The following is a 17,679-nucleotide window of genomic DNA, read 5'->3' as shown; positions in this document are numbered from 1 at the left end:
TGCGAGCCCTGAGACTGTGAGTCGTGAGACTGGGTCGTGAGTTCGCCTCATTGTACCACTAATCCCAGTAACGGCCAGAGCATCACGACCTGAGGCGCGGCGGAACCCCCGTGGCCAGGTCAAGGTTCTGCACCATCTGTCTCCGGCCGACAGAATCCAAAGGCACGACAGGAACGCGGCGGCCACCCGAGATCAGACACAAGGCTGTCGCGTCGGACTGTGGCCCTGCCAAGAGAGCCGTCCTTCACATAGCGACAGCGGACCGCCGTGTCCTGAGCGGATCAGAAGGAGTCAACACTGGTCTAACGACCCGACGAACGGTCTGCCACCGTCGCTCCAGCCTTGGAGTTTTGAGTCTTGACCTCGTGTATCTATCTAGTCGACCATCTGTTGCCAACCGAACGGACGTCGCCCGCCACGTCTGGCGGACCGGGAGGCCAGGTGTTGCAGACAACGGACGGACCGCCGTCGGCCCTGCCACTGCAGGGATGTGTCGTTTGAACGTACTCGGGAGCCAGGTGGACACCGGCGTGCCGCAGCTGTCCATCCCGCTACACCGTACCGGCTGGCCAGTCAGACCGGCAGGCAGTGGACGGTGACCGGGTAACGCGAGACGAGACAAAGGAAGCGGTCTAAGCTGACCTCAGACCGGACCACAAAATAGGGTAGAGCGGCAAGGAAACATGTTTTAGCGAACTAATACGCTTGTAAAATATTTGTGCATTGTAGATTTACGCTTGACACGCTGAAGGTTTCCGATTGGAAGCAATTTTATTTGAAACGCTTGTTATGAAGACATAGGCGGCGGAACGGGGAGGGCACCGGGGCACCGTGCCTCCTTTGATTTTGGCATTTTAACATTAGCCCTATGGGCGTTGCATGGAAAGAATGGGACCAAAAGTCGGCAGTGCCCCCCCCCCCCTTAATTGAAGGTGTTCCGCCGCTACTGTATGAAGACAAAGAACATCGATCGAGTGCGTGTGGTTCGTTTCAAATGCAGTCGAATAGTCGATAACTTAACAAAAACTTCGTACGGGAACCAATCGCACCGACCGTCTGGCGATCACTGAGCAGACTTCGTCGCACAAATGTTTACATCTTCTTTTAGCAGGACGTCTGGCGAGGAACGTCGCTGTCGTTCCTGGAATCCAACCGCTATAATCCGCCCAGGGCCGGGCTTGAGGTCAAGAGGTCAATAGTCGCGTGATACCTTGCAGTTGTCAACGTAGAGTTGTCAACATGTTTTAACTACAAGATTCTGACGATCAATGCTCAACTGACTATTCCGCCAGCTTTTTACGATGTTTATACGACTTCAAAGCGGAGTTCCTGCTACTCTATAAAAACAGTGCAGCGACATCGCCGCCTTTTTCCGACGCGGAAAGACCTTGCCCCAGTTGAAGTCGACCAGCGTCGATCGAACCATGCCTCTGCAAGCGCGCACTGTGCACGGAACTCCCGTTGTGGCCCTGGGCAGTTTTCCTTGCACACAACTGCGCTCCACTTCCGTGGTGAACTGGTCCAACAACCAGCGCTGGCGCCCAGCGGTCGGCACCCAGCGGTCAGCACCCAGCGGCCAGCAGCCAGCAACCAGCAGCCAGCAGCCTTGGCCAGCGCAGCCTCAGCGATTGCATTGCCACTAGGCCAATTCTATCGACAGCGGCCGTCAACAAAGCAGTGCCTTGACATAGAGAGCGAGGGCTTGCCCTTCGCCGGGGGCGATGCGATGTGAATGCCAAGGTCAGGCTCAGTGCCCCAAGGCGAGCCACAGGCATCAGTGCAGTGCACGCGCGTCGTTTCAACATGACACAGTGGAGGGGTGCGGGTTCGTGACGACCAAAACAAGGTCATCAACATGAGGCATGTATTGCAATCAGATATAGACAACACACAAGGTTGAGCACAGTATCGACACAGGGTCAAAGTACACGGTGAAAGGGCGAATGGCAACCGCTGCGGTCGGGTACTTGGAGCCCTCACAAAGCACAGCACACAATATGAACAGTGGATACCACCGTCCACCAACGCTGACTGGTAAATTCGGCACATTACACACAATCACAGAGAGTCGAGGCGTGCCTGCCTCTCGCAACACAATCACAGTTTGCCGATGTGACCAGTTTCCTCCCCTCCCCCCGTGCCCCGCGCCCCGTCGGACCGGTAGTCCCACTCCAGGGTCACCCCACCGGCCGGCTTCGATTACAGCAGGAGACAAGCACCGGGTAAACCAGTTTCGGTCCCATCGAGCCAGTCCAGCTCCATGGAGATTTTTTAGGAGGACACGACCGGAAGGTACCGTTGCAAAGGCCGTGCAACTTGACCCAAAACGACCGCCTGATGCGGCGAAAATTCGGACACAGGTCTCAGTGCCTCAAGTACTGTGCTGGCAAGAAAAACTATCTTCTATGGCATTTTGCAACTATATTTTGTATCTGGTACTGTCTGAAAGTGCGAACGATGCAAGTTCATTACACTAGCATTTAAATAAATAAATTACAATGAACTAATGCCAACTAATCCCTTGCAATTCTAACATATCAATAGCACATGCACTGAGTAATTAAAAGGCGTCCCAGCGCCAAAGCCAACCTCCTTCGATAACACTCGGAGCCGACATCAGAGAACGCCGAATACATGAACGATGGTTGCCATCACATCACTGACAGGTGAAGGGTAAATAAACGCTATTTCATCCTCAGGTACCGCTCTTCACCTTCCAATGACCCCAAACTTTCCACCCGGCTTGCGGTTCGGATGACTCCATACTTCTGCGTAAATCACCAGCATCACGCAAACAGAAGGCAATCTCAGATTTTCCGACATTCACCTCTGCGTGATCAGCAAGAGCCGAATCCTTATTTGTTAAATGTGTGATGCCGACGTCGACTCTTTGTGACGTTGTACCAGAGGCTTCACATGATACTCTCATGTCGAATCCGGTAAGATTGATGATCAGGAATGACGGTGAAATCATGATTCGCAACGACGGCTTCTGTCACGGACAAAGACGTGACATGTTCTTGTCAGTCCTCCCAGCGGTACGGATTGTCAAGGGCAACCCCCGTCCGCGACTGTCCATCGGAATATGCAGTCGCCGATTCTGAAGGTCAGAACCGCAGAAATCTGAAGAACTCCGCAGTCACAGACCTGCCGCCGACCCAAGTCTTGTGTCCGCGTCCCGCACTTGTGACCTCTGCGACGTTCAGCGGATACCCTGAGTAGCCAGCGCGGCGCGGTTCGGCCGCACGCCGCGTTCATTGATCACCCTCCGTGACACGGCATCGCGACACTACGTGACGCGACGACCTGTCACACGCCGTCACACGGCGTCCTGTCACACTTGGTCACATGGTGCCGGTCGCCGCCGGGGTCGGTCAGACGAACTCATCCTCCTCGCAGCCGACGCCCCAGATGAGGCACCCGCCGGGGCCCGACGAGCAGAACACCAGCATCGAGGCTGCGAACACGAGCGTGCACACGATGCAGGGCCGCTTCTCCAGGAAGAAGCCGACCAGGTAGAGGGCGACGAACACTGCGTGCGTGTGCAGCAGCGCCGGCTGCAGCGGCTTGGGCAGCAGCAGCACCGGCAGCAGCCACTGCAGGCAGTACATGGTGCGGCGCCTGCAACACAGAGAGCGACGGAGTCAGATAGCGGGTCAACAGCACGGAGAAATGCATTATTCATGATGCGTTCCAAGAGCGCGGAATAACCTTGTGGCTAGTGGTCCCTGGAAGCACTCAAATCATCGCCATCAGCAACCAATAAATATCAAGCCCCACTTCCCAGAATAAGGTGGTTGGTCTAGATCTGTGGGTTGGTCTGAGCGTTGCCTGCTTGCAGTACTCAAATGTCTCAGAAAGGCTGATTGTGAAACACGATGCAGGAGAGAGGATGTCTTTCGGCCCCATTATCAGCCGGGCAAAGAACACGAAACTTAAAGGGTTACGTAAGCTGTTTTAATTACTGTTTACAGTCATCCTCTTGAGTCCAGCACAAAAATCATTTCGCTGGCGACACCGGGTTTTTGGGCAACTCCGGCTGGGCGGGTTGCGCTAGCCGCGGAGACAGCCTTCCGGGATGGGCCGCGCGGGTGGTGACGGACAACAAGCCCGTCCCGTCCCGATTAGATAGCGCAACCGCGGCGGTCGAGGCTCCGCCGTCAGCTGACGGGTCGGCTCGCTCGGTCCGGCTGTCACCAGTGAGCGGCGCCGGGCGGGCGGAGGGGCCGGGTGCTGGAGCAGAGCGTGCCGGCACAGGGCCTCTGCACTCTGCACTCAGCACCCTGCAGCCGCCAGGGACCGGCGCCGGGGTGGGGCGGGGGCGCCCCGCACCAGACCACCCCGGCCCACCCCAGTCCGCCCGCCCGGGGCCCCGGCGACCGCCGCAGTGGCGTGAGGTGACGCAAGGGCCGCACTGACGCCTGTCATCACACCGAGGGAGGCTCGGGGGCCAAACTGTGCTGCCAGGCACTGGGGCAAACGCAGAGAGCTAACGGGATTTTTGAAAAGGAGGCTTGTCTCTAAATTACAGCTACAACGCAACGGCTGAAACGGTGCGCAGTTACATTATATGGACTCCAATAAATCTAATAAATGTCGCAGAAGAATATGAAAACGAAAATTATGTAACAGAGCTGAACAGGCTTCTGAACAATGAGTTATATAACCTATAAACAGCTCAGAATACTAACAAGGAAAGAAGGACCGAGAATGATTACGTCATCGCGCTCTGAAGACAGAGGCAGTCGGCGGGGACGGGCACGCACAGATAGGGACCGGGATCCGGGTCTTAGATGCTGAAATACAGTAGTGATAAAGCGATGTTTCGTGCAACGTATCCAGGGAATTCCACTTTATATAACATCACAACCATAGCAGAGTAAAAGCATCTTACCTATCATGTAGGAAAAACGGTGGGGCAGCTATCACAGAGTATAAAGCGTATCAAAGGAGCTATTTCAAATGAGCTGCATTATATGCATACTGATACGCCACATAATGCATGTCACACCCAGCACAAATTAGTACAATTAACAGTATATCGTATTATACAAACAACTACGTTGTGCTGTGCCTATTATCCTGCTGCATGCGGCTCACGCCTCAGCATTCTCACCACCAGTATCAACTCACCTCGTTCAACCTTCACCAATCCGGTGTCCGCTCTTGCACTGGCCACTGATCACCTCTTCTCTCCACACAGAGCGCTCAACTCGGCCCGGTCTCAGTCACCGTACACTCGCCCGGCCGGCGTCTAACGTCAGACTGAGCGAGCGCGGCGTACGGCGTACGGCGCCGGCCGCCGGCCGTCGGCCGATGACGCATTCGGCCGCCCCCGCCCCCGCCCTGAGCAGCGTCACAGCCGGAGGGACGGGCCGGGGGAGCACCGCGACATCACACGCCCACGGCGTGACGGCGGTGGGTCAGAGTCGGTTTGGGGCGGTGCCAACCGGAACAGAGGGCAGGAGGGTGAAGGGGAGGGTAAGCGGTCGATACGTGTGGTGGGGGAGTATGCGAATCGCAAGGTCAGCACGGCAAGGTCACCACACACAAGAGTAAAACAAATCGAGCAAATTTGTTTATACCCTTCAATCAAATAAAGCCAGGTATGAACACACCAAAGGTAATTGGTAACCAATAAATGAGGCATGAAATATACGAATAACCACAAAAATTTTCTACGGAAATTGTGTCAAAAAAGCTAACAAAGCACCCAAACATGACCTTTTAAAAAAGGCAGTCGTGGACAATTAATTGTAAAATGTGTCATGGCCAATAGGAAGGTAATTTTGCACACGGTGCAAGTCAAGATTACTTTACGTGCAAGTAACTAGGTAACTCAAACACCGTCTCAATTTTTTTTTTCCAATCGAATACGCGACTATATATGCACAATGGCTTGCCTTGAACTCTGACGGTAACCATCCTTAAATACTTCACAAAGCTCGAGCCGGTCGATCCCAATTCCTTGAGAAGAGGTCTTACATGCCACCATCCTGGTACGAAAATAGCACATTCCAATCTACAAAACAAAATAACTTCTCCTTGGCAGTCCATCCACATTCGGGCTTCGAAACAGTCAAGTCATACACATTACATCCCGATATTGACCCAGGAAACTGGACCTCGAGAGGATACCATTCAATCAAGAGGATACCATTCAAACCCAGACTGCCTATTCAAACAGTGCCGTGGTATGCAGCTCACGGTCCACCCGACCCGGTGGAGCGACACCACGACACCTACAGCGGCCATCGCCCCGGCCGACACCGGCGGCCGGCCGGCCGGACCGGCGCGTCCGGTTCCCTGGACACTGACCGACCCACGGCCCAGACCCGACAGAAGGCCCGGCCGGCCCGCCTCCCAGCCAGGACTGGCCGTATTTGGCCACCCTAACCCCCTCACATGGACTGGGTCACCGCGAGATACCGGTCGGGGTAAGGTAATGCCGGTCCGGTGGGTTAGCTGCACTGTCCTACAAACCCGTCCGAATAAACAGGACCAAAGTGTGCCAAATATGAGAGATAATCCCGGCAAATGAAGATACCGGAACGGCTTACGGCATTCACTCCACACGTCAGTGACATCAGAGAGGGTATTATGTAAGGTCCTCAGGCTCACTGAATGAACAGCCTGAAGTGGGACGCCGAGCGAGGTTATTAAAGGGATGATATAGTAAACAGACATTCATTAGAAGTCCAAGTGCATAAAATCTCATGAAGTGAGAATTCGTTTCAAAACAAAAAGCGATAGGTTGAAGCACTGGCCACAAAAAGGTAGAATTTTTTTTTCGAGACTTCCACAAGACGAGTTTAATTGTTCGGGGATGGATATGAAATGTTAAGGCATACGGCCACATAACGAACATAAACTGCCTTTCAACTCACTCCGTTATATGAGATAAAGCAGACAAATTGTGGAACCAACAACTTACATCGGATCAAAACATGACGAGAATAAAGATTTCACAAGGATTATGCCATTGTCACGTCATGCAAGGCAGAACGAGTTGCAACATGCATCGGGTACAGGACCCGGTCAACGCTCTTTGTTAAAACTTAAAAGCATAAATAGCTCCAGCATCAGAGCGTAGTCTCAATCACATGCAGCTATGCTTCAAAATATCGAAGTTAAGAAACGTGGAAAGTTGATCCAGTTCATAAGCTTGTGCGTTTATCGCTAGGCTCGACTATTTGCCAACTTCTTAAATGCATCAAACAAACTGTTTGATGGTAGTCTAAAAAAGGTACAACAAAGAACCTAATGGAGATGAAAAGTGTGATGCAAACGCTAACACTAAACAAACATTATTTTTCCTCGTTAAAAGTCGGGCTGAAATTGGCTCTGAAACACACACAATGAAAATCAGCTTTACCGACTCAGCCCATATTACGCCACCGTAAGGCATTAGACCTGAGGCCAGCACATGCCATGCCCACCAAACACCATACTTTATAATTCAGCAACTAACTAAGAGTCTAAAGGCTACACTACCAATTAGTCACATCATATAAGTCATCCGAATAGACAGCCATGTCACTAAACAAACGACTAGGGCAGGCAGCATCCCGGCAAACCTGTTCGAAAGGTGGGCTCAGTGGAGTCGGGGTCGCCGGAGGCTAGCGTCATTTTGACTTAGTCCGAGTCAGTCGCTGCAATAGGAAATACCGTCTGAATAAGCGGGGAGTTCTGGCACCGGGTTCTGGGGTGAAGATGTATCGCTCGTGAAGAAAGCAAGGTCTGCTGAACTGATGGGGAGCGCTCTACAATCTCGAGGAACACTGGTAGTTGGCACTATTTCTACAGGCGAGGACGACGGATACGAGATCAGAACCATAGCTCGTGGAGTGGCGAGCTGTGTCCCAGTCTGTGCCAATGAGGTCGATTGGTGGCCTATTGATAACAGGTCGTCAACATTGTGGGAAAATGACCTCTCGTCACTCGAGCGTGTGCGTGAGCAATCTGAATTGCTAGCATGACTTCTCCTAATGTCTGATAATTTTGAGTTTTGCATCCCTTATGAAAGATTGATGGTCTGCATTCCACTTGCAATGCAATGTGCGTTCACACGATAGTACATCAAAAAATATATAATTACAGCAGTTTCTTTTTTGGCAAACTTTCCAGAAAATAAAACATTGACTTCATTCTCTCTTTTTGATGATCTTTCCTTTCCAAACATCGGAAACCTTTCTGCAGAAGTTTCTGGCCCAACAGGGTTGACACATTGCTCTTGAGAGCCTGGAGCTGGATTTATAATTGTTTCTGCATTGCCAGTGTTCAAATGGGAAGTCATGCGCCACTACAGGGCACTGGGCATGTGTGAAAGCAAAAACAGCATCACCAAAAACCTTTTCTGGGGTTGCATCAACAACAACCCCACAGTGCACCACCCACTAGAGATCAAATTGGGAGAACAAGCAGGGGTGCATGCCTAAAAAGGCTGTGCCAGAAGACATGGGCATTGGGCAAGTTAAGCTGCAGAATGACCTTCTGGGCACTGGTTGGAGGAGAAGTATGCTGCTCCCTGAACAGCTCTGGACCTGGGCATTGCTGCTGTTTGACAGTGACTGGCTGTGAGAAAAGACAAATGGGCAGACCCAGATAACAAGACAGGCCAAAATATAGACTGTTCAGTATTTGTAAGAACTATCACACCAAATCCTAAGCAATTATTGCATGCAATTTATGCACAGTCCATGTAATAAAATTATGGGAAGAAGGGTGCATCTACGGTCATAGACCAATGGAAATGGAGTAACACTAGCTCAGTCACCTCATGAAAAACAACATTGCTTTGAATGCTTATGAATGCATTTGAATCATTTTAGCCTCAGATGTCCAAAATCAAAATTATTCACTTTTTCAAAAATATTTTTAAGACACAAACATCATCATTCATTTCAAATTTCACACAAAATGTGTAAGAAAAGAAAGGATCTAGTAGAGATTTTATCAATGATAATCAATCAGAGCAACAAAAAAATCCTGCCATTGCTACACCTCCTGCCTCGGTCTTCAGCCACCCTTTCCGATTAAGGTCAATGATTTAAGCGATTATAACTCATTCTTTGCTACTTAGATTTCAAAGGAATGTGAGAAGTGACCAGATCTAACAATTAGGTAGTTATGTATCCTTGTATTTTCTAAATGAATCCTCGATTGAGTTGACGGTTTAGAAATCAGGGAATCAGTTCAATTGAATTCTCAAATTAGAAAGAATCTTCAAAGAATTAGAGTGACAATAGCAAATCATTAAATCCACATTTTCAATTCAGTTGTGGGTTTAAACGAATATTAACTCAAGAGTGAGGCAAATGAGTCCCAAGGCAATAACTTACCTGTTATGAAGCTATAAAATCAGAAACTCTGCAGCTTCCCTTCAGCTCTGTCTTCAACTCGAACCCAAATTTGTGTTGAGTCCGAGTCAGCAGCACGGTTAGAATATTATCGGTGCTTTCTATAAGAGCCCGGCATTCCTTCAATAAACCCACAATTCACAAACACGGTTTCCCGTTTCAGCCAAAATGTTGCTAAATGTGGAGATTTTCTTTTTTCCCAGTGTACAAACTTTGGTACAAACACGAGTGACCTTGGAAAAAGACAACTATCGGAGCTCTAGTTTCAAATAGTGGCGCAGTGAGCACAAGCAAATTAAAATTGTGAGGAATGATTGCGTGATTGTTATATGCCATGCGGTGCTATGTATGAACTATGAGATCTTTTTGTTGAGCTACTAAATAACAATATTTAAAAAAGTTTTTGAAATGTAAATGCAAGTTATTCGAATGGCATAATACGTTTACAAAGGAATTTCAAGCCGAGGAATATTTGCATGCATTTATATTTTATCAAAAATGGCCACTGCAGCTAATGTTTGAAATTTAGGTCCCAGCGCTGAGAAAATAAGAATGTTTGAGATTTTATCCATTCAATCATTTATCAGGGTGAGTATTCATCGGAAGGAAATCATAAATTGCCATGAATTGCTAGTTGATTGTCTTGGTCAGCATCTTACAGCAGCACAAGTGAAGTTCTGCCTAGGTGTCGCTCTTCTATTTGATAATGTCAGAGTAGATGGCGCTGCCCTCACGCTCGGCTTCGGTGGCGTAATGTTACCAGGCGCACACACGCCCCAGTTAGCTCAAGGATGCATTTGTCTATGTTTGACTTGAATGTGGCTTCCTTATTGACGATAAGTGTTTTCCCGTGACCGGCATCAAAAGTTGATGGGCGAAGGCTCATATAGGTTGCACCGGCAGCCGATGCTCGGTGGGCATTGGCAAAGCCCCAACCGGTGCTAAAAAGTAAAAGCTGAGAGGGATCCTCTAAAGTTAGATCCCATAGTGGGCCGTCCATTTCTTTCTACAGTGCAATGTCATAGGCGTAATGTTAAAATTAGCCTCTCTTAGGGGAGCATGGATCTTGTGGGAAAGGGAGCATGATTCCCGTGATAAGTTCCTAACCCCCGAAGCGGTCAGTGGATCTGGAAAACTGCCCGTTTACATAATGGTTCAGGGACAAGCGGTAAGCGGTGCTCGAACGATGTCAAAAATAACTATTTAAAAGGGATTCATCGATGCTGAAGGCCAGGGGCCAGGACAACTGATCAGGTCAAGAGAAATAATCGACGGCGAAATGTTCCCGCTCTTCAAGTTATTGGTTCACAGCACGTACCTACGTAGCTTCTAAAATTAGAGCATACGATGATAATTGATGCTCATCCCGCACCAAAGACAGTGCTTACAATTGCTTCACGTGATAAGAGAGAAAATTATCAGGTGTCATTTAACTGATTTGTTAAACGTCTAGACGATTAACAAACTGTTAAACGTCTAGTAGACATTTCGTCTAGTCTGAATTATGTCGGCAGACTATCGGCATGTATTTTTATATATATTATATATGTTACAGGCAATGTGTGGAATCAGGCATTCTATAGAATGCCTAGGCATTCTATAGAATGCCTGACCGACCAGGCATTCTATAGAATCCCTAGGTATTCTATAGAATGCCTGACCCACCAGGGATTCTATAGAATCCCTAGGCATTTTATAGAATGCCTGATTTTCAGGCATTCTATAGAATGCCTAGGAAATACACGAATCTTTCCAACATATTAGTGTATGTTGTATGTATAAGATTATGAGCACAGACCGATATGTAACATTATTATTTTCTGCCAGGCTACCTTGCGGTCAGCTATTTATGCTCATTCAGTCAAATGTTCATTCAGTCATTCATGTTCATTCAGTCAAATTTTCCGGTCAGGTATTCAATCTAGCCTAATTAGGTCAAATTGTATCAGGATTTCATTCTGAAAGTACAGAGTATTTATCTTAACGCTAGAAAGACGATGGTGGTAATGTCAATATCGGAAACGCCTTTGGTAAAAATTACACAGAAAAAAAGTTTGACAAATCGTCCATTTCTGGATGTGTTTGCCTTCTAAGGAATTGATTTAAGGTTAAACTGGAGAAAACGGCTACGAGCCAAAAATGGACACAAAAATTTGCCTGACCTAAAAATGGCTTAGCTATTTGTTTTAGATATGGCATCCTTTCGAACATTGGCAAAGAAAAACTGGAGTAAAATTTCATTATTTTGACGACCTTTCGAATACCGCATGGCCCAGAAGTCAAGCTGGAAGGGAGATCGAACAACACCTAATCCGGCTCTTGTTACGGCCGGGCCACCGCCCGGACGTGAAATAATGAACCATTTGTTCAGTTTATTCACTGACATTACAGTGTAGGTTGAGCTGTCCATGTATATTGAGAGTCGTTACACGAAGTGCTTATGACGACATAAAATATGACCTTTGGTATATTATTCACCTTCATTTCTAACATCAGAACAAAGCCACCGTCATTCGCAATCACTTTCGATTCAAGCCTACGGTCCACCCTCCCAGCCAACACTCTTCTAATGCAGTTTCGTATCTGTAGCGGCGTAATCCTCCGAGGGTAACCGTTTGCGACTGGTTGGCCTGTGGCTCTCCTGCGTGCCTTGCGCCGTGGCTCTCCCGTGCCAACGGGATTGGATCAGTTGCAGCTTGCGGCGCACCATTTGGTGGTCGGCATAGCCAAATTTCTCCCTCGCTTCCTCTCAACTCATTGCCCTGAAATGGTGTGAGGTGACGACCGGCCTAGGCCAACAAAGAAAATTAGGTTAACAAATAGCATTACTGCCACTGACCCCTAATTTTCGAAGTGTGTTTCGGACAATCAAAATACTTAGGCATTCTATAGAATGCCTGGGAGCTTAAGCCAGGCATTCTATAGAATGCCTAAGCAGTCAGGGATTCTATAGAATACCTAGGGATTCTATAGAATGCCTGGTCGGCCAGGCATTCTATAGAATGCCTAGGCATTCTATAGAATGCCTGATTCCACACATTGCCTGTAACATATATATTATATAGCGGCATGTATTTTTTACCTTTAAGCGCCCGAAACATATCGGGGGTACGGGATCATAGGCGTAGGAACAGGGGGGCCGGGGGGCCATGGCCCCCCCCCCCACTTTCGGAGGTGGGGGGGCCAGCAATGTTAACTGGCCCCCCCCCCCCCCACTTTTTGCTGACTTAAGTGTCTGTCGCCCTTATTCGATTGTCACGAGGCTCAAGAATCCCACGCTAGCTATTAACAGCTCCCAAACCAGTCTTTGAGGGTCCTACACTGATCTTGGAGGGCACTTCAGTGGCGGTCAAGCGCCCACATTGACCGCTGAGAACCCACATTGACCTCATTTGAGGGCCCCTAAACCGGCCTCAAGGGCCCAGTCGGCGTCTGAGGGCCTCACACCGGCCTCTGGTGGCCTCATTTCTGTCTCTGGGGTCCCAAGACTAACCTTTAGGTGCCTCTGAGGGTCCTGCACTGAATTCTGATTTCTGAAGACCCGATGCCGACCTCTAAGGTCCGCATCGGCCTCTGAGGGTCCATCTTGGCCTTAGAGGTCCAACGCCGGCCCATGCCGGTCTTTTAGGGCCCCACACTGACCTTTAAGGGCCTATGCTGGCCTGTAAGGACCCACATTAGCCTATGAGGGCATTGTACGGGATTCTGAAGACCTGATGCCGGCCTCTGAGGCCCATTTTTGTTTTTGAGGGTCTTCTGCTGGTCTCTAGGGTCCAACACCGGCCCATGCCGGTATTTTAGGGTCCCACATTGACCTCTAAGGGCCCCGCACTGGATTCTGAAGATCCTATGCCGGTCTCTAAGGGTCCGCATCGGCCTCTGAGGGCCCACCTTGGCCTATGAGGGCCTTCCGCTGGTCTCTAGGTTCCAGGTCCCGCCCATGCCGGTCTGTTACGACCCCACACTGACCTCTAAGGGCCCATGCTGGCCTGTAAGGACCCGCATTAGCCTTTGAGGGCCTTGCACTGGATTCTGAAGACCTGATGCTGGCCTCTGAGGCCCATCTTGGTTTTTGAGGGCCTTCTGCTGGCCTCTGGGGTCCAACGCCGGCCCATGCCGGCATTTTAGGGTCCCACACTGACCTCTGAGGGCCCATGCTGGCCTGTAAGGGCCCACATTACCCTCTGATGGCCCAAGTCGGCATCTAAATGTCTCATCCTGCCATTTGCAGGCCCTGTACTGGTCTCTGAGGGCCTCAACCCTCGCCGGCCGATGGGGGGGAGGGGGCGGGTGCCGCCCCTCCATAGTTTTTTTTTTCGCGATAGCTCCAAACACGCCGGTGATAGAGAGCTGAAGCTTTGCATACCTGACCTTTGAATCAAGCCGGATCTTTTGACACCAACCGCATCTTCGGGTCAGATCAGGTCACTGACCCATGAGGTCATAAGTGAACCTCTGCACGGTCTTCAGATGTCGCAACTTCGCAACGCCCGCACTGCCAGAGGAGATTTCACAGGGAAATGAACCTTGGAGGACCTAGTATCCATTAGGAATCTCACAACTTGTACATCTCGGATTTTTCCTAAGATCATTTTCGTGACCTCACCATTAGGTATAAGTCAATGGGGATAAACTGAAAACTTTTTCTGGCGCCGGAAACGATCTTCAACTATCTCAAGCACACTGAATCGTGATTTCATGCACTCCTTGCAAGGTTCGATACGTCACTTTTGCAATGTTGACCTTGCGCGACGTCATTTATGAAGTTATAAGGGTCATATAAGTTTGTCGTCAATAACTACCGATCAAATTGAGCTAGCGAGTCGGGAAAGCCATCAATGGACTCAGGAAGACCTGCCGAATCGAATGATATGCGACATGACCTCCTCCGACCAATTTCGTGACCTGGGGGCGCTGAGCTGACCGTGACCCGTGGTCAACACCCTCAGTTTACCTCACCCAAACAAAAAGTACATCATTCGACGCGCCTGAGAGAGGCGAACACGATGCTGGCAAAGTCGCGGCTCTGCGGCCGTTTTTTGCGAAGTTATTCACCAAAAACGGAACCGTGCCTTGAGGCACTTGACCTGACCTCAGAGGTCACCGGTTGACCTAGAACCTTAAAATCGGGTATCGATCTCTGCGTCTTGTAACGGCGCACACGCTCGTTTTTCCGCGACGCGCTAGCTCAACCTGGGGCGCAACGGCGAGGGGGGTCGTACCCGCCCCCGCCCCCTCGGCCGGCGCGTATGTAGAAAACCTATAGGTCCGGGCCGGCGAGGGTTAAACTGGCCTCTGATGGCCCAGACCGACCTATAAAAGTCCCACACCGGCCTCTGAGAGTCAATCAGCCCAGTTGCAGTGGTCGCTGATATAAAACCTCTTAAAAACGTTATAGGTCTGGCTGAGCCTAGCTGGGCCGTTCATGCTGATTTTTATAGGTACCTATATTGAAAAGACTCGCTTTGCACGTTTCACGCTTGCTCGTAATGAAAAAGTTGCTGGATGCCTCTGGAATTTGCATGGGTGCCAACGGCTGCGGAGGACAGGGGAACGCGTCCATCAGTTTGAGTTTATGGACGGGAGTCTCCCTGAAATTTTAACCAATTTTGTTTTTGTTTTTGTCTCGATTTTTTTTATCTCTGATCATGTTTGCGAAAATAAAGTGGCCGAAATCTGAGGAGAAATCGGATTTTGGGGGTAGGTTAGGTTTTGGACCTCTGGGACCTTGGCCCCCCCCACTTTCGAAAACGTTCCTACGCCTATGTACGGGATAAAATTATTAAACCGCTCGTAGGTTGGAAAAAAAAATATTTTAAACGTCCCGCCATCGGCTCGAGATTTATTCTACCTACTCTCGGTTTAATATATATTATCCAGCACTGAAGACAGTGTTTACAATTCCTTCACGTGCAAAGAGAGAACATTATCAGATGTCGATTAACTGAATTGTTAAACGTCTAGACAATTAACAACCTGTTATCCCGCACCGTAGACAGTGTTAACAATTGCTTCACGTGATAAGAGATAAAATTGTCAGATGTCGTTTAATTGATTTGTCAAACGGGTCAAACGTCTAGACGATTAACAAACTGTTAACCGTCTAGTAGACGATTCGTCTAGTCTGAAATATGTCGTATTTTTCATATAAAATGTATTTTTTAGATCCCCACTGGGGGGGCTATTCATACCACTCCTCCCGTTTTCTGCAATAACTTCCAAATCGCTTGACGCATCGACGCGAAACTTTCAGTAAGCTTCGGCTGCATCAATTTGACACCTGTATCAAAATATGAACTTCCTACCTACTAAAGGTCGGCCGGAAATGTTACGTCAGAGTGACGTCATGTTCGGCCGATTTCGACGCAAAACAGTGAACCACGCCAATTGCTCCCAAGAGGTCAGTTTTTTAAGCTAGATCCAATCTCTTTGAATGAGAGGACTCAGGATAGACTGCGCTATCAAACTACAATCTCGGTTTTTCAAAATTCTGAAAGTTTTGAAACTTATATATGATAAAATTCCAGATTTACATTTTTATCTTGCTTTCAAAAACTTCTTGATTTTTCGAGAAAAAAAAAACGGATTATATGTGATATCACAGATCAGGTATATGTGATATCACGTGCTTATGATTTACTCTAGCAAGTTTTAACTTTTAGCCAAATATCTTCAAAAATGGCCAAGTAATACGCATTATAGTAAAAAATTCACAGTTATAAAATTTTCAAAACAATTTTTCAGTACGTATTTGACATCGTGCACCAATATGCATAGCAGTTAGCACCATCGTGTTCCTGAGCCCAAACTGCATCCGATACACACATTTTTTGTTTAAAAAAAAAATTAACTTAAAAATTTGACTTTTTTGACCTGAAAGTGACCTGACCTAAGGCTAAATCAACTCAAAATGACCTCTAATGACACAAACGACATCGAATTCGAGTTATATAGCCTAAATGGACCATAAAACATGTGTCACGTGACCAACGCATGATAAAATATTTCCGTGACCTGTGATGACCTGACTAGAGATGTCAATCGGATACCAACTTTTTGGTATACCGATACCAAACCGATACCAACTTGGTATTTGGTATTTCAATCCTAGTATAATCGCTATTTTGTTGGTATCATGAGCCCTCACTAATGTATAAGAGGCTAAAAAATTGGTAAAAAGTTGGTATTTTCATCATGATTCCAAATTGGTTTGTTTTCGGTATTTCCCCACGGTTTTGGTTAGTATTTGGTTTGGTATCGGTATTCCGATTTTCCGTAATGGACATCACTAGACCTGACCCTGACCTGAAAATCAAAGTACAAGTTTGGTACCCTCAGGGTATCTAAGGCATCTGTTCACTTTTTATCGCTCTAGCATGCCTTTCAAAAATTAATGCCGAAAAACTACGGGCTGACATTTTATGACCCAAGATAACCTCGGTGTAGGTTATCTGGTGTGGCGGGTGTTATGGTATGTACATATTTCCAGTTCAGTGTTAAGCATTAAGCTGCAAACGATGTTTCTGAAAGTGTTGGTTGAGTGCTTTTTTTTGCGTGAAAGAGGAAAATTTTCTCTTCCCCAGACCCCATTGACTTCCATTGGAATGAAGAGGTCGCAAATTTGAGCTGAATTCTAGTCATAATATGTTACCAATAGCAAGATTTCGAGAGAAATCACACGTTTAATGTTTTGTTTCATACATCTTACCACCTGGCCTGTCTATGATGATGAAAGCCATCGTTCAGTCGGTGTAGCTAATGAATAGCACCACTGTACCGGCCGTTTAGATGGGCTATCACTGCGCGGATATTGTGATGTTTAGCCGCCCCACCGACGCCCGTTTTATTGGTTTCCACTCAGTATTTCGCACACAGTATTTCGTTTCGGCGCGCCTCAGGAAGCACACGTGAAGAACATTGAGCGCTGATTCTGTTCCAGTGGCTGAGAGGTGTGTGATTGCCTCGACCGAGCCGCCGCTGAGCCGCTCGCCCGGGCCGCCGGGCCAGGTAAGTGCGTGTCCGGCCAAATAACGGTGCTGTGATTGGACGGAGGCCTTCCGGTTATTGTCGCTCTCTCGTTTATGATCCAGCCACGGCAATTCGCCGGTGTGGCTACTTCCTCACTTTTTGTAGACAGACAACTGCGTTGGACTTTGGACGATTAGTTCCATGCGCACAAATCACAATACTCATCTGTCCCGTTACTGACATGTATTTTGTGCTGGGCGTAGTTTAATAAAGATATTTGTTTGTCTACTGACCATCGTTTTACATGTCCATAAAGGTTATGAATTGTGGATCATTTTACATAAAAAATCGT

At 48.3% G+C, this 17,679-nt stretch overlaps 2 protein-coding genes across 10 annotated transcripts in view; both read right to left on the bottom strand.

Moving 5' to 3' along the window:
* The window catches only part of LOC122394573 (probable phosphorylase b kinase regulatory subunit beta), a 43,139-nt gene extending 33,550 nt beyond the window's left edge, over positions 1-9,589 (bottom strand). For 3 of the 9 annotated variants that reach the window (XM_043391550.1, XM_043391551.1, XM_043391559.1), the window contains exons 1-2: positions 9,342-9,589; positions 7,578-7,652 (exon numbers count right to left, since the gene is read on the bottom strand). In XM_043391550.1, coding sequence (XP_043247485.1) covers positions 7,578-7,629 — 52 coding nt within the window. In that variant the 5' untranslated portion in view covers positions 7,630-7,652; positions 9,342-9,589. The remainder of the gene's footprint in view (positions 1-7,577; positions 7,653-9,341) is intronic. The other 6 variants (XM_043391552.1, XM_043391554.1, XM_043391555.1 and 3 more) reach the window with 4 other exon arrangements.
* LOC122394575 (bladder cancer-associated protein B-like) lies at positions 1,851-5,318 on the bottom strand. Its single transcript, XM_043391561.1, has 2 exons — positions 5,134-5,318; positions 1,851-3,621 (listed from the first exon to the last, which is right to left on the bottom strand). Exon 2 carries the CDS (start codon positions 3,609-3,611, stop codon positions 3,375-3,377), a length of 237 nt encoding a protein of 78 aa, XP_043247496.1. The 5' UTR covers positions 3,612-3,621; positions 5,134-5,318; the 3' UTR covers positions 1,851-3,374.
* Positions 9,590-17,679: the final 8,090 nt, after the last annotated feature.

Source organism: Amphibalanus amphitrite, unplaced genomic scaffold, assembly GCF_019059575.1.
Source record: "Amphibalanus amphitrite isolate SeventyFive unplaced genomic scaffold, NRLGWU_Aamphi_draft 000600F_arrow, whole genome shotgun sequence".
Lineage (NCBI taxonomy): Eukaryota > Metazoa > Arthropoda > Thecostraca > Balanomorpha > Balanidae > Amphibalanus > Amphibalanus amphitrite.
This window is presented reverse-complemented; position numbering and strand designations above follow the sequence as displayed.

What these genes read in the sequence shown, in the direction of transcription:
- LOC122394575 (XM_043391561.1), bottom strand. Translation starts at nt 3,611, where the DNA reads ATGTACTGCCTGCAGTGGCTGCTGCCGGTGCTGCTGCTGCCCAAGCCG.